This window comes from Eublepharis macularius, chromosome 10 (assembly GCF_028583425.1).
Source record: "Eublepharis macularius isolate TG4126 chromosome 10, MPM_Emac_v1.0, whole genome shotgun sequence".
In the NCBI taxonomy this organism is placed as follows: Eukaryota; Metazoa; Chordata; class Lepidosauria; order Squamata; family Eublepharidae; genus Eublepharis; species Eublepharis macularius.
Window position 1 is genome coordinate 22,872,663 of NC_072799.1, and position 23,266 is coordinate 22,895,928.

At 41.9% G+C, this 23,266-nt stretch overlaps 1 protein-coding gene across 2 annotated transcripts in view; it reads left to right on the forward strand.

Annotated features, from left to right (window-relative positions):
• Positions 1-23,266, forward strand: part of GRID2 (glutamate ionotropic receptor delta type subunit 2) — a 1,267,968-nt gene that overhangs the window by 965,100 nt on the left and 279,602 nt on the right. For both annotated transcript variants that reach the window (XM_054990367.1, XM_054990368.1), the window contains one exon: positions 11,182-11,379. In XM_054990367.1, coding sequence (XP_054846342.1) covers positions 11,182-11,379 — 198 coding nt within the window. The remainder of the gene's footprint in view (positions 1-11,181; positions 11,380-23,266) is intronic.

The window sequence follows — 23,266 nt, forward strand, 5'->3', positions numbered from 1 at the left end:
TAAGCAGCTTGCTCCAGTTTACCTAGAGGGGATGTGGTTCATTGGTAGAGCAGCTGTGTGGCGTGCAGAAGGTTCCAGGTTCAACCTCTGAATATCCAGACAGAGCAGGGGAAGGGCATGTTAGAGACACAGTAGCAGCAGCAGCAACAGCAGATCCCTCTACTGTTGTTGCCGCTGGAGCTTCACCGACACAGTGGCTTTCTCCAGAGCAGCTCCCCAGGAATAGGCAGCCCACAGGGCGCCCTGGGAGAGAGTAGCAGCTGCCCGCCCTGGAATGGTCTTTGGGGGCCCTCGCATCCAGCAGGCTTGTGACTGCGGGACCAATCAAGTGTTCTTTATGTGGAAGAAGTCACTTCCAGCTTGGCTTTCAGGATAAGGCAACGTCATGTGTTCAAGTGTAGAGAGAGCTTAGTGGAGGTGGGAGAGGACAATACACTAGAGCCTTCTAAGGAGTTGCAGCATTCAACTTTTCCTCCATGGCTGGTTTAAGGAAAACACAAGACCTTTTCCTGTAATGGCTGATGCACCCTTAAGAAAATGCCTATTCTGTTCTAAAAAGCTCCTGCAGAGCTCTCATCCTCAAAGGCCTTTTTGCTTTCACCAATCTCTAGATATTTCTGGCAGGAAATAAGAGGGTGGTAGCTCCTGCGGTTCCTCGGCAGGGTGCCAGTAAAAGAAGATCAGCAGAAATCGCTTCTTCACATTCCCTATAATTTGATGAGAGTGCTTGTGAAACTATTTAGCAACCTCATGTTACCCTAACTGAACTCATACCCTCCAGTAATGAAGTGTCAGCATATTCTTTTGGTTTGCATTCGGCCTTAGAAAAATTCACTGCTCAGCTGTCACTTTCAATCCTCTTTCCTTTTTCCCGTCAGGCATGATTTTGCTAGCCATATCCAGATCGGGCCATTTTTTATTCTGATAATTGTCACACTTGTGGTATAGAAATAAAATAATTGCCCTTTTATCTTGGGTTCTGATTTGGTCTGCATATGTTACTGAGAAGTATATTCCTTGCTCAGCAGGGACCAAATGTTCTGTAGGTCTGCAAATTGCCATGAAGTCAGTTTGGCTTCATTCAGAAGCTGAATAGTCCAGCTGCAAACTATGGTCTCCTTTTCCAGCTAGCAAGTGATTATATAGTTGACAAAATCAAGTGGCGGCGGTCATGCAGAAACAGGTTTTCTATAGTTTTGTCCCCATCCTGCTGTGATAACATTTGAGAGCCTAGCGCCATGTGTGTGGAACTGCCCTTCCCAACTCATCTTTCAATTGACCTTTTCCCATAATATCTGGAAGTCATGGATGTCTAGTGATGTTGATGGGCAGTAGATTTAGGATGGACAAGATGAAGTTCTTCTTTCAAGGAGTAATGAATTCGTGGGATTCACTGCCACAAATGGTCAATAATTTAAGGGGATTTGCTAAATTCATGGAGGACAGGTCTGCCTGGTCGCAATGGCTAAATGGAACCTCCATCTTCCAAGGCAATAACCTTCTGAATACCAAGAGTATGTGGGGTGTGTGTGTGTGACAACAATAGTAGGAGGCTTTAGTCTCCATGCCCTGCTTGTATGCCTTTCAGGAGCATATGGTGGCCACTATGAGATACAAGATGTTGGACTAGATGAACCATTACTCTGGTGCAGGCTGGCTGCTTTTATATTACCCTGATACTAAGGGAATGAAGCCATGTTGCTTTCATACTGTTACCTCAATCTGTATCATTGAATGCTCTGTATGTAAAAAGACATTAAAAGACCATAACGCTGAGCGTGTTTCTTAATATTAGAGTTTCCTACATACGTGGACTGTTCCATGGCACAGTATTCAAACATACGTCATGTGTTGTGGATGGGAATAGGAAATCTTAACAAGTTATTTCCTGTTCCTTTTAGGTTTGTTTTTGATGGATTTGTTTTCTATAGATTTGTTCCTGAGTAGCCTTATTCAAGTCTGTACTGGACTATGTATGTATCTATGTATCTGCCGTCAAATCGCAACCGACTTATGGTGACTCCAGCAAGGGGCTTTCAAGGCAAGTGAGAAGCAGAGGTGGTTTTCCAGTGCCACCCTCTGTGGGTAGTCCCCTATCCAAGTACCAACCTGCTTAGGTTCCAAGATCTCACAAGACTGGGCTATACCATACCATTTCACACATCCCTATGCAGGACTACAGCATTGTAAATGATCAGTGAATTACCTGTGTTAGGTTTCATTGTCTAAGCCTACACCTGGAAAGATGCAACATAGTGCCAGAGCAAAACAAAGAACTAGGCAGCTGACCCTTATCCCAATATTTGCCTTTCACTTATTCTATGAACCTTCAGTTTATGATGGCTGATGATGTCAGAAGGCCAGCTACCATCATTTCTATGTCCTCCCAGAGGTGAACAGGACATCAGGGGTTGGCAGGGTGTTCTAGCTATGTGGACTTGACCATCTCTGTTAGCATGTGAGTAACCTGAACATTTTTGTGTCTTAGATCCAGTTAAGTAAAGCAAATGGAAAGGCAATCTGCAACAACGTCTCCTTGTTAGTCCAGCAGGCAAACCGGACCACGACAGTGGGACTATCACCTGATCTTCTTTGGGCTTTTGCTGCCTAGAGACTTCCAGGGCCGATTCTCATGCAGTTCCTTTCTTTGGCCAGAGCTGAATAACAATACCCCTCAGACTACTAGTTCAAGACTCATGCAAACCCTGCTGCCATGAAGTGTCATCATGGCTTGTTGTATACAAAAATGGCACACATTGAATCAGCCTGAGACCAGAAAAGATTCCTGCATGGTCATGTTTACATACTCAGTAGAACTGTTAATATTTTGAATGCCTTTTTGGATCAGTAGAAGCTCTTTGCCCGAGTCTCTGGAAGCCATTCTGGACTCCTTCACTTGTTGTTCTCAGCTTTTCACATGGTTTAATAAAAGCTGAGAACGTGCTGCAAAACTGGTACGTTTTAAACAGTCTTGTAAATCTAACGAGCAATTAGCAGTCACTTTTTAACTGACTGAATGCTAATTCTGAATTATGAGACGCCATTATCTAATAACCCAACAAGTGATGTGAATAAATCCTTCCTAATATGAAAATTACCAGCTCTTGAAATATCCCCGCCCCACCCTTCCAAAAAGATCTGGGAACATTGTGCATAATGTGCATAAACTACAGGTTTGTGTGTGTGTGAGTGCATAACTCTTATTTATTCCAGTTGATCAGATTTACTACATAGGAAATCTGACATCTTAATGGTCAGTACTAAGAATTCATAATTTGTTTTTCTTTAATAAGCAGGCAGATTTTCATTAGCTTATATACAACGTCTTTTAAATACTTTTCCTCCAATCGGGGGCAGGGGGAGGGTAAAGGTTTTGATTTACTTATCTCCCTTTTAATGTCTTAGAAACCCTTTTTGAAAATATTGGGCAACTATCTCAGGGGATGAATTTGTTGGACAATATCCACTTGTAGCTGTTCCAGTGTTGATATAAATCCCCTCATCTAAGTTGTATTAGAGAATCTATCACAGTCTTACCCAGAATGTGAACGTGATAGAATTTGAGCTTGGTACAAGAAACCTCTTTTTTTTTTACATGTTAGCTGGAATTCTCAAAATGCCAAATTCTGTATTCATACATATCTGTTGATTATGAAACTTTTTATTCCTCTTCAGGTCCCCTGGGGCTCAAAGCAGGGGATGGGGGTTGTGAGGGGCACAATGGGAGTATTTACTTCTAGTGTTGGGGGTCAGTTTTTACCAAATTGACCACTGGCGCTATCCTGTGCTTCTGCATCATGCTAGGGGCTTCTCAGGCAGGTACGGGCTGGTCATCACATTCCACCTGTCTAACCTCCAAATTAACAGGCAGGGCCCAGACCCAAATCCTCACAGGGTCCCCTCTCTCCTTTTCCAAAGGCTTCATCAGACAAGCAGCTATTTCCTCTATTTACTTCCCCTCACTCAACTACTGCCCAGAGCTATTAAGGAAAGGGAACTTACTTTCCCTATATATGCTACCAACTTTAACTTACGGTATACTGGCCATTGGTTGTGACCAGAGCATGCACGTGCGCATGCATGTGTGTTATTTCCCCTCAGCTATCTTCAGGCCAGCCAGGGTTAAAGCAGAAACAAAAAACTTTTATTTACAAGTTGGAACATAGGAGTGAATGGTTTTAAACTCATAAATACTGGCGTTAAAGAGTGAACGTTTCAAGGTAACAGAACAGGTTTGTAAGCCAGCAAATGTCTCTGCTGCTTTCTCTCAGCAGCTCCAAAAGCCTTCTGTCAGAGTCTCTCTGTATGTTACTAAGTACCTAGGGATGCTCAAGTGCAGGATTGTATGTGTAGTCTTCAATTCTCATGCAGGATGTTCTTGCTCTGCACACATGACTTCCACTTTCCCAGGAGCTCCCTTTGTGTGACTGCATCTGCAAGTGATTCCGGAGGTCAAAGTACCAATTCAGCTTTGTTTTCACTGCGAGAACAAGTACTGTGTGAGCAGTCAATCCTGGCCTCCACTGTATTTAATACAGCCTGTGATATAAAAATCTCAGAGATCCTGAATTAATACAGCTTTATCTGCATCAAAGAGATTCCCGTTGGATGGACAAAGCGGTTGCCGAGTCCTGCCTGGAGAAATGAAGCTTGAACAGAATACAGATGCAAATGTGACGTGATTGGGTGTGATTAGTTCCTACCCCCACCCCTAAGCTATGGACGTGCAGTCGTTGACAACAAAGGTTCTCGCTGAGTCACCCCCATACATTCCAATCACCCCTCATTTTCGTGATTTACAACCCATCCTCCGGTTGATGGGCCATCAATCTGCATTGATAAGTTGTAAATTTTTTCCTGGCAACATGTAAATTCATATAGCCCAGCTCTGCAGATATTAAGGATGAATTGCTTCTTTTTCCAACAATAGGAGAACCCAATTTTTGTCACACTCCAGTAGTAACAGTCAAAGGTTATCGTTCCCAGGAACTGTCCTTTACAATCTTTGTTCCAATGGCTGAGGGGGCTTCCCCAGCCTCAGGACATGATTTGCCCTATAAGAATCAGGGCTTTGCCCCATTCAGATTGTACACATTCACCCAGCATAGTGCCCTCAGAGCCTCCCTCTCTGATCCCTCCTCTCTGGCCGAAGACGCAGGACGTTTTTGAATTCTTGTCCTCCGTGGACTGCTCTACTCTTCTGGATAGGTAAATATACCTCCCCCTCACTCTATTCCAACCTCTGGCTAATTTCCTAGGACTGTGTATGTCTGTGCCAACAGTTTATTACTCCTTGTGTGTATGTATTTTCTACATTACTCTTTGTTTTGAAGAACATCTGTCTCGACGGTTTCCTTGGGGAGAGGACCTCGTAAACATTGATGGAGGTCTCGCTTGTTACTCCTCTTGTACAGCCTTACTCCTTCCCCTTCTTACTCACAAAGAATCCCATTCCAGTAACAGTAGACTCCTCTGAATTGGCAATTTGCATTTCTTCAAGGTGTGAGAAAGTGTCAAGATCTGCATTTCAGTAAATAGATGTGAGGGAAACTGGGATACTTTTAGCAGTTGAGGAGGAATTGATATCAAATGTGTGAATGTATTCACATGGAGCAAATTGAAGTGTGACTGTGCAAGCAAGTGCATGGAAAGTTGAAGGGGGGGGACACATGAAATAAAGTTCCCCTGAGTGTCCCTGGTTACTTAGTAACATGTAGAGAGACTTTCAGCCTCTCATTCTCCCCAGCGGACTTTAACTCCACCTGGCTCAGCATTCTGTCCCCTCTCACTGGTTGCCTTCTCAGGAGAAGCGGAGCTGGAGCCAGTCTTGTCCATCACACATGATAATCAAGGTAATGTCAATGTTCAGAGGCAGTAGCCTGCTGCCAGTGCTGGGACACAATAACCCAGGGAGGTCTCAGAATCCATGCCCTTTTGTGAGCAGCTGATTGGCCCTGATGAGTGGGGGGTTTTTTTAGGGAGGATTGTGCTTACTCCAAATTTTATTTTTGATTCTAAGATTTACAGCACATCATATTGACATTTCATATGAGTTACAGTATAACTGAGAATGAATTACAGATATCAGGTCATATTATTGGAGCCAATAAACATAATAAGTTTAAGGTAACAGAACAAGCTACAAATAAGAGCGATATGAGCCGTTACATTCTATTTATGATGTCAGTATGTACTCCACAGCTGAACATTGCACACAACAGAGAGTAACCTTAGATATCTTATACTGTTAAGATAGCTAAATTTTATGGATATAAGAGTTTCAGACTGGGTTTTGGGGTAGAATATCCTCTTTGGTAAGGTGCTGAAGAAATGGGAGCCATTTCTCAATGAACCCAATTGTTTTAGAGTAAATTTCAGAATGGAAGAGACCATCTAAAATCTTTTCCCTTATCAAATGATAAAGGTTCCAACACAATAGCAAAAAACTATAGGCAATAGAGGGAATCCTTGTCTAGTCCCTCTATATAGGGTGATAGGTTCTGAAGTCATACCATTTACCTTTATTTGTGCTGTTGGGCAAGAGTAGATGGTTTTCACTAAACAAAGGAAATTTTCTCCAAAGCCCATATGTTGAAGTAGAGTCTGTAAGTATGATGTGTCTAGTGAATCAAAGGCTTTCTCGATATCCAGCGAGAGGAAGATAGCCTCAGTGGGCGTGTGCTTACATGAGGAAAGGACATTCAATGTTTTATAGATATTGTCTTTTAGATCCCTTCCTGGTATGAATCCTTCTTGATCTTGATGTACATATTCTGTCGCGAACGAGTTTAGACGTTTGGCAGTTATGTCTGTAAAAATTTTATAATCCTGGTTCAGAAGCGATATCGGATGAAAGGATGCTGGTTTTGTAAGATCTTTACCCTGTTTGGGGATGACCACTATAGACACAGAACTCCATGAAGGTGGGAGAGTCCCTGCCTCTAGAATCATGTTACATGCTTCTGCTAGTGATTATGCCAGGATAGAAGCATAATTTTTTTTAGAATTCAGGTGGATATCCATCCAGACCTGGTGATTTGTTGCTTTTTAATTTTTTAATAATTTCCAGGACCTCTTGAGATTCAATGAGTTTTTCTAGAGCTTGTTGGTGAATGTCTTCTAGTCTTCTAATATGTTTATTTGAGTGCAGATATTCCTCTGTGAGTTTACAGCTTGGATTTTTAGATTAATATAATGTTCGATAATAATTAGCAAACAGTTGAGCTATATCCTTTGATTTGGTGTTTAATTGGCCTTTGATGTCACGAAATGTGTTTACCATTCTAGAAGATCTCTTGTCTTTCACCCTCCAAGAGAGTATTCTGAGCAATTTAGGTGAATTACTTCAGTACTTTTGTTTTAGAAATAAAAGAGTCTTTTGTGTTTGGGTGCACTCCAGAGTTTCTAAAAGCTTGTGTTTGGTTAGAAGTTTATGATAGACTTTTTTGCTTCCTCTTTCCTTGTGTAGTCTCTCTAGATGGTGATTTTTTTCCAATAATTCTGACTTGTAAGTGTTTCTATGCTTTTCCAAGTATGACGATATCCAGATTAAGTGGCCTCGGAGAACTGCCTTCAGTGCATCCCATGTCATAGGTGTGGAGGTCATATTGGAGCTGTTGTCTTTCAAATATTGCCGAATATGAAGTTCGATTTCTTTAGCATATTCTTCATTATATATGAGAGATGTGTTCAGTGACCAGTGTCTCTCAGCTGTAGATGTGGAGTCCATTGACTATAGGCAATTTACATACGCGTGATCAAACCATATGATGTTGCCAATATCAGAGTTTACCACCTTGATAATTAGGGATTCAGAAATGAGAATAAAATAGATTCTGGTGCACACATTGTGTTGCGATGAAAAATATGTAATGTCTCTGTTGGAATTGTGCATTATCAACTAAATGAAACTTGTTCAAAAGTTCTGCTAAACGCGTGTTTATCTTCCTCCTCTTAGTTTTGGTTTATTTAGATATGTGTGATCTAACTTGTGGTTTACAATATAATTAAGATGGCCTCCAATGATCACTTCCCTTCCTGAAATTTTCTTAATGTGGATAGTTTCCTCTAAGAATTTCATTTGATTGCTGTTTGGAGCGTAAACCGAAGCTAATGGGGTCATTTGTTCATCAAGGATACCTTTCATAAAGATGAAACAACCTTGTGGATCTGTTAGCATAGCTCTGTGTTGGAAGCAGACATTCTAGGAAATTAAAACCGCTACACTGTGTGCCTTTGATATACATTTTGCATGGTATTGATATTGTATCCAGTTGGCTTTCAAAATAGATTGATCATAGGATCTCAAGTGGGTTTCCTGGAGTCGTATGATGTCTGATCGCAATTTGGAGAAGTTTGATAGCATTTGTTTCCTTTTAATTATGTTGTTAAGACCCCATACATTAAAAGACGTTATATTCAACTTGGAATACATTTCTGATGTGGAATAAACCTACTCACTCTGATTTGTGTGCAATTAAAAGTAAGAACTAGAGAGGATCACAAGAGGATTACATTATTGGTCTGTTCTGTGGTAAATGGCTGAGGGCACACAGTGGAAAAATTAAGTCTCTTTAGAGAAGCTGAGCTGAGGTCAATGAGACTAGTACTTTTTTATTATAAAAATTATAATATGAGATTCTTATTTTATGTAAGCAAGCTGAAAGAAGAGCTTAGAGCTCTGCTAGTACAACATTAAGCTGTGTGGATGCAGCTAAAGTAACATTAAGTTGTATCACACCCCAATAAAAAGTTTTTAGATTATGATTGTTAATAAGAAGTTACACTTGAAACAATATAATGTTATCTAGATTAAACCAAAACAACTTGTACAACAATCAACCCTTCCCTCCTAGAAAGCTAAATAGCAAAATTGATCAATAAGTGTAATATTTGATTTCCTTTTATTGCTAAGGTTAGTAACTTAATTACAGCAAGATAAGTGTGATTTTAATAATTATGTGATACTTCTAATAATTAAATAATTATTGCTATATCTAAGATTGGATAAATATAAACAGAACTTACACAAAGTTAATTTTATAGAAGTAGCAGAACCCCTCTCAGTGTTCTACCTTTTCTCTGAGGACTTTTTTTTTGAAACAGTAAAAATAATCCTTAAAGTTATAACACTGAACCTTATTCAATCCCACCCCCACCCCCATTGTGTTAAACACAAATTCTTTGTTTATTGCTTGATTTGATATACAGTAAACCAATTAGGTAATAAAGAGTTCAGACAGATTAAAGATGCAAACAACTAAAACAGCCCTCTACATCCTCAGGAGAAACAGACTCTACCCAGGTTACCAGAGTTAACTCCAATACAAAAGGACTGTAAATAAACAGGGAAGCAGAATTAGGTAAACTCTCCCCCTTCCCCAAACATCAAACAGCAAGGTAAAATGAACAAACGAACAATACTAATCTTGACCATAACTACTTTAGTGGAAACTTAAAAGCAACTATAAATAAGTGATAAGGAGTGTTTAACAGTCAGGCATGATGGACAGGTATTTTACTACTCTTTGGAGGGGTTGAAGATTGCATCATCTTTCTTTTCTGAGAAGTTTTGTTGAGATTTGTGGGTAAGTTGACGTGAATATTTTACAGTAATGCAAGACCCATGCCTTGATCTATCTATCGCACAGTAGAATTTGTCCAAGTATCTTGCTTGCAGCTTTGTTAGTTTATCCACTTATATTCTACATGTGCTTGTTTTAGTGCCTCCGTGACTATTTTTAACTCTCGCTGCCTATATAAGACTTATGAGGGAAGGTCAGGGAATACCAAGATGGGTTTGCCTTTAAAGTAAAATGAGCCTTGGGACCTGGTCATTTCTAATATTTTCTTTTGAGTTCTTAGGCCAGGGAAGGTTGCTAGAATGTCTTTGGGACCCCTCCACTTTGGCTGATTTATAGGTACCAGATGAAAAGCTTTAGTTTTTAAGGGAGCCCCTCTATCTTCTAAGTGTAGCTCTTGTGCCAGCCAATTTGCAAGGAAGATTGGTAAGTCCACACTGGCAGTCAGTTGTTCATCAAAGCCCCTAAATTTTAAAGAGCCGATGACTCTAAATTCATTACTCTGTCTTGAAGGCGATCATTTTCTTTTTGAAGTGTGTGTAGCTCTTCTTGTAAGGTCATTCCTAATTCTAACACACAGTCTGCTTTTTGAGTGGCAGTATTCAGGGAGATTTTAAAGTCAGCGAATAGATCAATTAATGGTTTGTTAAGGGCAGACATGTTTTCTAGAACTCTGCTCCATACTTGTTAATAATGAGGCTAATGCTGTGTCAGATGGGGGAATAGTCTTCAGGCCTACTTCATTTTCCTCAGTCGCCATTTTGTTTTCTTCCTCTTTCTTGCCTTTTTTTGTGGCTGTCTGTGATGGCGAAAAAAAGTCCTGTATTTGTTTAGAAAATTTAGGATTCTATTCAGGTTTGTCAAATGCTTGTCTGCCCATATTATTGGCAAGTGAAAAGTTGTTAGGTCATTAATTAATGAGGTTCAGGGATTAAGGAGGGTTGGAGACTTCTCCTCAGGCTTCCATCTTCTCCACTGCCAAAGCCACACACCCCTGATGAGTGTTTTTAATGCAGATGCACACACAACAGCCATCTTCTGTGCATGGTTCCCTTTTGCCAGACAAGGTCATGTGTATTCAAGAAATTATCAGATGGCATAGTATAGTTCTTGCATTTACTTTGTATCACTATGTAAAACTGTCTACTCAGATCCTTTGTCTGTCTGTCTGCCTACCTATCTGTTGACTTAGCAATTTACAAACCAAGTTATGCACCTCTTGAAATAGGCTCTAGCATATAAGAATTTTATGCCATGTTACACAGCACAATACACAGTTGCTCATATGGAACTGATGAAATACTGTGATCATTTAAGTTTAGAAGAGGGAGAGTGCTTATTCTGTCAACTGATGCTGAGCTTCTTTAAATTTTTCTACCTGTCAGAATGTGGCACCGGTTCCTTCGCCATGTAACAGCAAAGTAGTAGTTTGGGGTTGCCAACTCGCATTGACCAAAATATAGAACAGAGCCAAGTAAGCTGGGAAAGGGCTGCAGTAAAGCATAATGCAGAAAACATGGTTTTAAAGGCTTTAGATTCAATTTCAGACCGTGATAAATTATTTTATTACAAACCCAGTTTTTTTCTCTTTCCTGTGTAGGAAGAGCCTTTTGTGATGGTTTCAGAAAATGTTTTGGGGAAACCAAAGAAATACCAAGGCTTTTCAATCGATGTCTTAGAATCCTTATCTACATACCTTGGCTTCACATATGAAATTTATGTTGCACCAGATCACAAGTATGGTCGCCCCCAAGAGAATGGAAGCTGGAATGGATTGATAGGAGAATTAGTGTTTAAGGTAAGGCTATTACTTCCAATTCTCTTAAAATCAGGGATGTTTGAAGCTGTCATTTTTTGTTGGTTTTGTGTCCATCCCTCCCTTTGTTCTTTTCTCCAATTCCAAGTTTGACTTTCCCACCAAATAATAGATTATTGTTTTACACTTGTTATATAGTTATTTTATACCTACAGTTTTAGCATTAAGCATTTTTCCGGTGGATTGTAATGTCTCCCGATTTATAAAGTGTGTCATGTTACATAATTAATGAATAAATTCTTTGGGAAGCTGAAGCTGATGGAAAAATAACCCAACCATTTCCAAACTGTGAAAAATAGCCTAGAGTTCTTATCTGTTTTCTAATTTACCAACGTTAATTAAATACTGCCCTCCCACTCTAAGTCCTTAGCATAACAAAAGCATGAAAATCAGCCTGCAGAGCCAGCTGCGAGCAGTGAGCAGTTTGGGTGGGAGCGGGGGGTCACATATAATTCAAACCCCCTGAAACACAGGAACCAACCTTGATTTTTCTGTTGAAGTTTCTGCTGATTGGCAACTACTGTGTCATCCCTCCTGACCTGGATAGTCCAGGTAGTCTGATCTTGTCACATCTCGGAAACTAAGCAGGGTCAATTCTGGTCAATATTTGGATGGGAGACTACCAAAGAAGGCCAGGGTTGCTACGCAGAGGCAGGCAATGGCAAACCACCTCTGAAGTCTCTTGTCTTAAAAACTCTATGAGGTCGCCATAAGTTGCTGCAGCTTGTCAGCTTACACACACACACACAAACACACACAAACACACACGTGTCATCCCTAAGCTTAAAAAGAACTAACTTCTCCAGTCAAAGTTTGAATTGAACCAATGGGTTGGCAATTTCACATCATTCTTTCCCCAAAAAATTCCATTTTGTCTGTTCCTCCACATTTTAGACAATAGTCTTGCACTTTTTATATGGTTATGTCTATCAAAATTCAAATTAATGAAAATGCACAGGAAGAACAAAAAGTGTTTTGTGAATTTTTTTCACCTTTTTGTTGTTTCTTCTCACATGGTAAAAATTAAGCACAACTAGATTCCACTGACATTTATGGTGCTTAAGCAATTAAAATAAAGCTTTTGTGTGCCATTCATTTCGGTGGGTCATGCTGCATCCCTAAGAGCATTGGGGATCAAATAGGCAGTGCTATCCTGATCTCAACGACCATAGACTGGAGTAACTCTGCTGAGGATTGCACTGTATGTGTAACATGGGACATTTACAAATGGATTTCCTGATACTTTAGCTTTAAGAAGCAACTGACTTGGATGAAAGATTTGGATCAGGACTGCAGTGCTGGCCAGAGAGAAAAGTACCCCTTTCCATAAGCCTTTTTTTCCAGTTAACAATTCCCACCTCCCACCCCAATGTTGTATTTGCTCCCATAGGGGGGAAAGGACAGATACCCAGAATGTAAACTGCCCTTGACATCCTTGTGACAAGTGTGTGTGTAAAGCACCATTAAGTCACAGCCAACTTATGGTGACCCTGTAGGATTTTAAAGGCAAGAGATGTTCAGAGATGGCCTGCCATTGCCTGCTTCTGCATAAAGACCCTGAACTTCACTGGTGGTGGTCTCCCATCCAAGTACCAGCCAAGGCAGACCCTGCTTAACTTCTGAGATCAGACAAGATCAGGCTAGCCTAATCAGAGGGATTGACTTACAAGGAAATCCGTCTGGGACTAGAATAACTGGTATATGAGCTCTGCAGTGTGCTTGGGCAGCTTTTTACAGCAAGTACCAAATTAGCCTGTGGGAATGGTACTTGTTCTTTCTGCGGTCATTTCACGCAATACAGTCGGTGTTCTTAACTGTGAAAACAGAAAATAGAAGCTGAAGAGCTATTCGGCACACTCCAAATCCTTGTGTTTCTCCCACTGAGACAGTGGCTCACAGTGCCAAGATCTACATTATATGCATGGGGGGAAAGGCAGAATAAAGAGTGAGCAGAGATGCGAAACTCTGCCTTCGGGGCCAGGCATCTTCAGTGGCTGTCTGCACTCACTAGTTTCCAGAGTCCCACCCAAGAGGAAATATTGTGGGATAGAACTAAACTACATAAGCAAAGGCAATGTGATCCATTAATGCAGAACTTGATAGAGTGATCTCTTGTAAAGTTGTGCCCATTTGGGTCCTCACTAGTTGTGAGATTGGTACCATGCACAGTGAACATCACTGTGTTTGCTTAGGCATGGCACCAGAGAGATGTGCTTATTGAGATCCTCCTGCCTTCCTTGTACCACAAAGTCAAATAGTGTTGGCCAAACTGCCTCAAAGATGGGGAATTAATAGCCAATTGGTGTGTATTAAGGGATCATAACCTGTTTATACCAGGGTCAGAGTCTCTGGAGCACACACAACAAGAGAAGAGACTAATACTTCAATGAATCAAGGCCTTTACTTAATAACGTTTGAGCATACAGAGTCCAGGAATCACACACACATTCAGTACAAGACTAGGAAACAAACGTGGAAAAATATAGAGACAGTTGCATTAGCAGGAAAATCATTGGTAGGCAATATGCACCTGTCCAAAGAGAAGCAGAGATTCAGCAGCAAGGAGCAGAGTGCCTAGTGTAATGGCCTGCACTACACTAGGTGGGATGAGGTAGGAGCGCGCACGGGGAGTTTGAGCATCTCCCTTAAATAGCCAATTTCTGTCCTTGGGCAGGACCTGGGGTGGGTTTCATGCCCTGTTAATGGTTCTCAGGAAATTTAACAAAAGCAATTAATGTGTCCCTTTAGTGGGACAAAGGGAAATCCGGGATGGATACTTTGGAATCTAATGCTTGTGTGACACCTCAAGAATAACAGAAGGGCAGAGAACAGGAGCGGATGGAAAGTGATTGGGTTTTATGATGGTCCATGGTGACACTTCAGGAGGGATGAAAGGACAGAGAGGATGGGGAATTATTGATTTTTATGATAGTTCCCAGCTTGATGGGTGGAAGTGATTATCTTGATGTGGGATTAATGGAGTCTGGAGGCACCTTGTTTCACGGTCTTTGTCCCTGGCATCTGCATATCAAGAGGCATATCTGGGAAGCAGTTCGTGACAAGAGTGCTGGCATGTCATGGCCTCCACAGGAAAATAGTTGTCCTTTTAAACTGCTTCTGGAACATGGCCTCTTTCTTCCTCGCTACTGGTCCTGGTTCCTGTAGGAATCTCAGCAGTGGCTGGCATCTTGGCAGCAGGCACATTGATCTGGGTGCAGAGTGGCTACTCCAAAGTAGTTGCAGAGAGGGGTGCTTGTGGGTACTGGCTAGGGGAGTGCTCTGCCAGTCTCATGAAGTTCCCTCCTCATGCATAGTGTTGGCCAAGTTGTGCACAGTTCATATAAAGCTCATGTCCAGGTTCTGGCGTGGAGGGAGGTTCCAGGCAACAATTGACTTGGCTGGGGCAGGAAGAGGGGAAATTGCAGTCCCCAGTTACACTGGTTAAAGCTTAACAACCAGCCTATAAGCAAGCAAGGCAAACCATTCTTGAAAAATTATAACATGGCCTTAATGGCTAACATATTGCATAAATAATGCACACCACTTAGGGAGAAATATTGATAACTATGAATAATAACTGAGCCATACGATCAACGGAAAATGTTTTATTGATGGCACAATAACATTTGCGTTATATAGATGTGTGAATTGAGTATGTACGCTCTAATCTGTAATTAATAAACCATCCTACTCTAATTAATTCTGCATTAAATGTTTACTACCATAAATAAATTAAACAAAATAAGCATAATATATTCACTGCTTAATTCCCATTGGATCCTCAGCATATTTTACCTTCTCTGGACTGAATTAATGCAAAATTCAAAGCTCATGTCAAACCTTGCCATTTCAGCTAATCTGGTCATAATTTGGGGAGGATAGCCAGGGTTCTAAGAGAATCAGTCCATATGGGAGCTAGGGGTGTGCATATGAAAAAGTATCATTTTTCATCAGAAAATTGGGATGGGCATGAATGTCATTTTAATAACATGTTGGGAGTAAGATAGGCATGAACCGAAATACGAACCAAAAGTTTGTCATGAACTGAGTCGTTTTTGGTTTGCGAACTGGCGGTTTGTCAGGGTGCATTTTTGATGAACTGCAACAAACCACTATGATTTTTAGGCAGATTTGTTTGGTTCATTTTTCAATTCGTCACTACAGACAGCCTGGCACTGATCAATCAGTTTCCTAGGCAATGGGGGGGAGGGGCTTTCTGCAGACCTGCTGCTGCCCCAGAAGTGACGTATTCACAAACCAAATGAACCGGTTCTTGTCCCGGGCAATTTCATGCTGGTTCATGGTTCGTGAAACGCGATGAACTACAAACCACAACGAACCACCATTTTCCCGGTTCATGCCCGTCTCTAGTTGAGACAATTGTTATTGTCCCAGAAAGTTTTTTCAGAAATATTAGAAAAATATTCCCCATATTGCATTAAAATGAATAATGCTCCTTCCCATGTGGATTTAAAATGAGGTCGTAGAGAAGGAGAGAAAAGAAGGCCCCCTAGTTAATTGACGTTATACCAAAACAATCTCTTTTAGGCAGGTTATTACAGAAGGATAGGACAGAGAAGAATTATCTAAGAGAAGAATTCTTGGTCCTGCCATTGAGAAAACCCATCTGAGAATAAAGAATAGGAAGCAGGGCTTTTCCCTGACAACTTTCAGTTTATGAGGTAGATGCATCTAGAAAAAGGCAGTTTTTGTAGTACTCTGCTCTTATGGTTGCCAACTCCAGGTTGGGAAATTCCTAAAGATCTGAGGGTAGAATGGGAGGAGGCAGGGTTTGGAAAACGGAAGGACTTCAATGCAATATAGTGCCATAGAGTCCATTCTCCAATCTCCAGGCCTCACCAGGAGGTTGGCAGCCCTGCCTGATCCCTGACCATTTAGGACTTCAAAGGTCAAAACTTTGATTTGGGCTTGAAATCACAGAAGCCATATTTATTTGATGAAGTCTTTCTCCAATATCATAGAGTTGGAAGAGTCCTTACAGACAATCTAGTCCAACACCGTGACCAATGCAGGAACAGCCTGAAGCATCCCCAACAAGTATTCATCCAACCGCTCCTTGAAGATTGTCAGTTAGGGGAAACCTACGACATCCCTAGGCAGCAGATTCCACTGCTGAATTGCTCTTAATGTGAAGACATTTTTCCTGAAATCCAGCCCATACCTTTCCTCCTGCAGTTTAAACCCATTGTTTCGAGTCCTATCCTCTATTGCCAACAGGAACAGCTTCCTTCCCTCCTCTAAGTGACAGCCTTTTAAATACTTAAAGAAAGCAATCATGTCTCTCCAAACTGAACATTCCCAAGTTCCTTAGTTTTTCCTCATAGAGCTTGGTCTCCAGGCCTCTGATCATCCTGGCTGCTCATCCTCTTCACCCATTCCAATTTGCCCACATCTTTTTTAAAGTGATGCCTCCAGAACTGCACGTAATACTCCAGGTGGGGCCTGACCAACGCAGTATATAGTGAGACAATGACATCCTGTGATTTGGATGCCTTTGTTAATACACCCGAGTTTGCGTTTGCCTTTTTTGCTGTTGCATCACACTCACTTCTCATATTTAGCTTCCCATCTACCCATATCCAAAGATCTTGTTCACACACACTGCTACCCAGAAGTTTATCCCTCATCCAGTATGCACACTTTGCATTTTTATTATCCACATGCAGAACCCATCACTTATCCATGTTAAATTACATCTTATTCAAATCCACCCACTTTTGCAGTGTGTTCAGATCTCATTGAATTCTATCTCTATCTTCAAGGGTGTTTGCTATCCTCCCAATTTGGTTTCATCTGCAAATTTAATGACTAGTCCCTTCACACCCTCATCCAGATCATTTATAAAAATATTGAACAGCACTTGGCCAAGATCCGAGCCCTGTGGCACTCCACTGGATACCTCCAGATGTGATGCCACTAGCAACTAATCTTTGAGTGCGGCTGTCCAGCCAGTTCCCTATCCATCTAACCATACTAGAGTCCAGTCTACAATCCACCAGTTTATCCATCAGAACATCATGAGGAACCTTGTTAAAAGCTTTACTGAAATCCAGCTAAACTACAGCAACAGAATTCCCGCAATCCAGTAAGCCTGTGTCACTCGGTCATAAGAAATATGGTTGGTCTGGCAGGACCTGCTGGAGACAAATCCATGCTGACTTCCCATATTGCCATGTTGTCTGTTAGATGCTTGTGGATGGACACCTTTAATATCTGTTCCAGTATCTTCCCTGGGACAGAGGTCAGGCTGACTGGCCTGTAGTTCCCAGGGTCATCCTCCCCCCTCCCTTCTTGATTTATATTTTGATGAGGCCTGTCAACAGCATGTTGTTTCACCCAAACTCTTGCTTTTTAGTGCACAAGCTCCAAACACCATTGACCTATATCCACAATATGAGGCCATCTTTATCTGTTGATACACTTTAAAGCAACAAATGTTTAGGCCCCCGTCCTCTAGTTCTGTTTGCCTGTCTCATTCAAGACACCACAGAACCACCAGGCAAGCCACGAGCATAGATTCTTCTCATGCTGAGTGCAAGCTGTTCCTGAGAAGGGACTTTCTGTCTTGTCATGTGCTTAGATTTGCTCCCTGTCAGTAGCAGGCTGCAGGCAGAGAAATAGGGTTGCCAATCTCCAGATGGAGCCTGGAAATCTCCCAGTATTACAATTAATCTCTAAATGACAGAAAGCAGTTCCTCTGGAGCAAATGGCTGCATTGGAGGGTGGGCTGTATGGCATTATACCCTGCTGAGGTGCCTCACTTCCCCCAACCTCACCCTTCCCAAGCTCTATCCCCCAAACCTCTAGGTATTTCCCAGCTCAGAGTTGGCAACGCTACAAGCAGGCCTAAATGGAGTAGCTTCAGGATCAGGATCTCATATTGCTAGGGAGTAGAGATAGGCATGAACCGAAAAAAAACCCGAACCATGCGGTTCGTGGTTTGTCAAATTTCACGAACCACGAACTTTTATGAACCTGCCTCTGGTTCGTGAACTGGCTTGTTTGGTTCGCGAAAACGTCACATGCAGGTCAGAAAGTCATCACTTCCGGTTCAGCAGAAGGTCACTTCTGGGCCAGCAGAAGTTCACTTCCAGATCAGGAGAAGGTCTGCAGAAAGCCCATCCCCTGTTGCCTAGGAAACTGATTGATTGGCACCAGGCTGTCTGCAGTGACGAACCAAAAAATGAACCAAACAATCCAGCCTAAAAGTTCGTGGCAGTTCATCAGAAATGGGATCTGACAAACTGTGGTTCGCGAACCACGAACTGGCCTGGTTCATGCTTAATTTTGGTTCGTATTTTGGCTCGTGCCCATCTCTACTAGGGAGCTGCAGGAACCGATGCCTAAAGACTTAAGGGGTTGTATAGAAGGGACAATGGGGCACAGAGTTGTTCACTGTCTGTTTTAGCCCCAAAGTACCTGTACAGAGTCAGACTTTTTGAAACAAGATGCAGTGAAAGAAAATATAGGAATGTTTGGAGGTTGGTGTGAGCCGAACCTGCTAGGCAAGGCCAGTACCAGCTATTGCACTGGCAGAAGCTCAAACCTGAGATGGAAGCAATTATGACTAGGCCAGGGAGAAACGACAGATGAGAGAAAGAGTGAAACCATGCTAGAGCCTTAAGCAGATAATACCGCTTCTTTACTTTCTAACCTATATTCTTGCATGGGGTTCACAACGAGAGGCCACTAGCACACACAGATGGTCCCTGACTCACCTCGTGATAGCCACAGCTTTGCAGACAAGTTAGGGAAAGGGATTTGCACTGGAGTTTCAAAAGGTTTGCTGTGCTACCTTGGAGTCCAACACAAGAACCCGTTCCAAGGTGAATATTTCATAGGGTGCCCTTTGGGATGCCATCCGTAAGCCTTCATGCATCTGAGCTTATGAGGCTCTGCTGAGTCATCAGATCACGCCTGCACACAAATGTTGTGGAAAATAGTCTCATTTGCATGATGGGCTGCTGAAAGCACCTCGCTGAGGAGGCGTGTCACACATCTCAAAGGTGCCACTGCAGGAGATGTCTCTCAGGAGGTGGCAGTTGCTATGGCAAGTACAAATTTTCTGCATTAAAATAGAGCAGTGCTTTTTGTGATGCACCTGCATGGCATATTCTCCAAGGCGTGTGAGAACTCCCACCTTCCACAGCTCCCAGTGAGACTTAGATTACCCTCCTCTTGTTTGTTTAGAATTCTAGCTGGAAGTATTCATCGGCTGGTTGGCTTGTTAAAATCATCCCATCTTGATCGCAATTATTCAGAAATAACCAACTATTCAAAAATTAAGAAATGAGCACCCGTGGATTTGAGCTGTTATTCTGGTTTTCTCATTTCTCTTGCAGGCTGCCAGCTTCTCTTTTAGTTGCTCCTGGCCGCCCTGAGGGGCTCCAGCAGCATAAGCAAATAACAGGCATCAGTGTGAGTGGAAGTAGGATAGTTAAAGAAGCACAGGCCCTGTGTAGAACCGGCCACACAGAAAAGATTGCCTCTTCCCTTCTGTGAAGTAGAAGATTGGAAGTTGTGAATTTCCCATTAGATGATCTCTGCACTGGTGGTGTGGTGACCACAACATTCACATTGTTCACAACAGTGGATTGCTTGCTTGAGCAGGTTTTTGTGGAAGTGAACTGTGGACAGATGATCAGAGATGACTTAAAGAGTGCAAGAGAGTCAAGAACAGGAGAGGGAGACTCCAGTATAATAAATACACTTTTTGTCCTATGGTGATTTTATACTACAGTGCTCAACAGAACGTCACACCCTTTAAGTCCCTTGAAGTCATTCTATTTAGGACTTCACTGCTAGAATTGTTGCAACGCCTTTTGAAAAATAATCCATTTATGCTTGAGCAAGAATAACGACAATAACAGAAATACTCAGCATAGTGGTGGTAGGGAGTGCCATCAAGTCATAGCTGACTTATGGCATACTCCTGGGATTTGTTGTATGATAATGCCCATGAGCATGAATTCCTTGAGATCTGAAGTCCATGTTAGGAGAGGAAACCCTCCCCTGCCCCATTAATTGATTCCCTGTCCCCTACCAGGCTAAAATAAGCTGCCAGAGAGTTGATCTACATTCCTAAGATGGGAGGAGGGAATGACTAAACCTGCTTCAGCCAGCACTGTGATGTAGGCCCAAATCAGTTCCACACCATCACCACTTCTATTTAGAAAAGGTTAATGAAGACAAGTAATCCAGTCATGAATCTCAAATGGCGTTATTTGTTTGGTTGGTTACTGATGTCTCCTTTCTCTCTGGCAATAAAGATAATTACATTTATTTTAAAAAACAAACCAAGGCAGTGGTGACTCGTAAAAGCGTAAAAGCCGATGTGGCAACAGTGATAACAAAATGCCCCCCACAGTTGCCAGGGTGTTTCTGCTGCTTATGAAAGCTTCTGTGATGGCCACTGGGAAAACCCCCTCCCCTCCACACTGGAAGGCCGAGTGTGCTGCCTAGCAACTTGGGTCAGGTAGCGCCAGATTTTTTTCTCTGAAAGAAAGGCTACCTCTCACCCAGTCATCAGTAGAGTGTGCAACTCCTGGCTATTCCCAGTGGTGACTGATGAAGACGCTGTGGAGTGGAAAGACAATGATGTAAAATGGCCTTGTCTCTGCCCACAGTTGTGGGGTACTCAGTAAGCAAAGTGCTTTACAGTAATCATTACCATCCTCATACTGAACCTGTGGAGTAAGTTGTCTAAAGGTAAGAACCAAAGATTGAAGAAGCATAGCTTGTCTTAGCCTACCCAGAGATTTCCCCATCTTCCTTCTGAGGCACCGTATGTAGTGTTTGAACTCTCACAAGCGATTTTAGCTTGTGGAACTAGTCCTTTAATCTTCTGTTGCCGTTAAGTCTAGTTCACAATTTCCCACGTGCTGATTCAATTCCAGATTCCAGATCTGGATCACTACTGTAACATTCACAGGATCATTCATCCATTTGCCAAAATTGTTGGAAGTCATTTCCACTATGTATGAAATAGCTGCATCAAAGAACCCTTTCATCTTTCCTTAATAATAAGGTATATCTGGGATCCTCAAAATGAACTATAAAAGGTAATCAAGAGAGCAGAGCATGAACCATGGCATTAAAATTCCCTTGCTGCACCTAACTTTCTTCCTGAATTAGGGTCCTCTGAAATTGCAGATATCAGCAAAAGGAGCTTTATTGAAGCTGTCTATCAGCTGGTATATGGTCTAGAGTGCACCATAGCATCGTGTGACATGCCCCAGTTTCCATTCTACAATATGCTTCACCAGGGATCCGTTTGTGATGCTGGAAGAAAAGCATATGGAAAACTGAAGCTAAAATTGGCCCAAAGGTATACTTCACAGCAAATGTTAAATGCATTTGTAAGTATAATTCAGGCTTTTAAAATGACAGACTCCCCCCCCCCTTTTCATAAATAGAACTTCACCTACTTGAATAGCTGAGATGAATTAGCAAATGCAAAAGCCACTTTCCATCTTTGCTTATATGTTCAGCAGTTCAAGAGCTGCTTCCCCATGATGTAATCTCAAATCACTTTGGACTGAGCGAATACTGCCACCCTAGGGCTGGTTTCATGGATGTTTCTCATCAAATTGTTACCCTTCCATTCAATCCCATTACTCAATTGCAGGGGGAGCTCATATCACATGAAACATCTCCCACACTACTTACTCTACATTTAATATTGAGGTATTAAGAGGCCATATCCATAACCAGAGGTGACAGGGTTACTACTAACCTCCAGGTGAAGCCTGGAAATTTCTCAGAATTACAAATAATCTCCAGATGACAGAGATCACTTCTCCTGAGAAAATGGCAGCTCTGGAGGGTGGACGGTGGAATCATACCCTTTTGAGGTCCCTCCCCTCCCCAAACTCCACCCTCCCCAGGCTCTACCCCCCCCCCCCAAATTTCCAGAAATTTCCCAACCTGGAGTTAGCAACCCTAAGAAGCAATGCCAAAGTACATTTGTGCAAACATTTTTATCCTTCATAAAATGTGCCCACCCCCTTTTCTGATTTCTGCTCCCTTTGTGAAAAGTGTCATTTATTACTTTCTGGCTACCTGATCCGGACCAAGGAACCGTTAGGAAGGTGAAACCGCAAAGACCAACTCCAAAGCCTCCTTGAGAATGAATGTCTGCCAGAGCTTCAACACACACTGAAGCAAATATTTCAATCCAAGAGGGAAACCAACTCATGTTCAAGTAGGGCTAGTATTAACATATCCGAACCTATTTTATTTTGACACAGTCAATTTACAACTGAAGAAAACATAAACCATACCCTCTATGGACCGGTGGTACTTTGCCCTAATTCAATCAAGCTCTGGAAATTTTCTAGATAGTTTTGATTGTATCTGTTGTTGTTTTTATTATATTTATTGTTTTATTGGGTTTTTAAAAAAATTTGTAATCTGCATTGAGTCTTTGCAAGGAAGATGGGAACACTGTGGAAATCTTATCTCCCAAAATCTCATCCTCCAGTGCTGAGATCAGGTACTAGGACCATTTCCAGGGAAAGCAAATCTCTCTGGGTATGTGATATACTGCTGTAGCACAGTGGTTAAGTGGTTCAGCTGTGAATCAGCACTCTACTGGTTTGAATCTCACTACTGCCATGAGCTTAGTAGGTGGACTTGGGTAAACCACTCCTCTCAGCCCCAGCTGTATTGTAGAGATAATAATAATACTGACTTGTTCACCGCTCTGGGTGAGGCATTAATCTGTCTAGAAGAGCAGTATAGAAGTGCAGTTGTTGTTGTTATTGCTGTTATACCTATTAAGGTAAATAAATGCCTGGTTGACTTGTCAAGATAATGTAGCTTGTGAAAATGTATATCCCATAGAAAG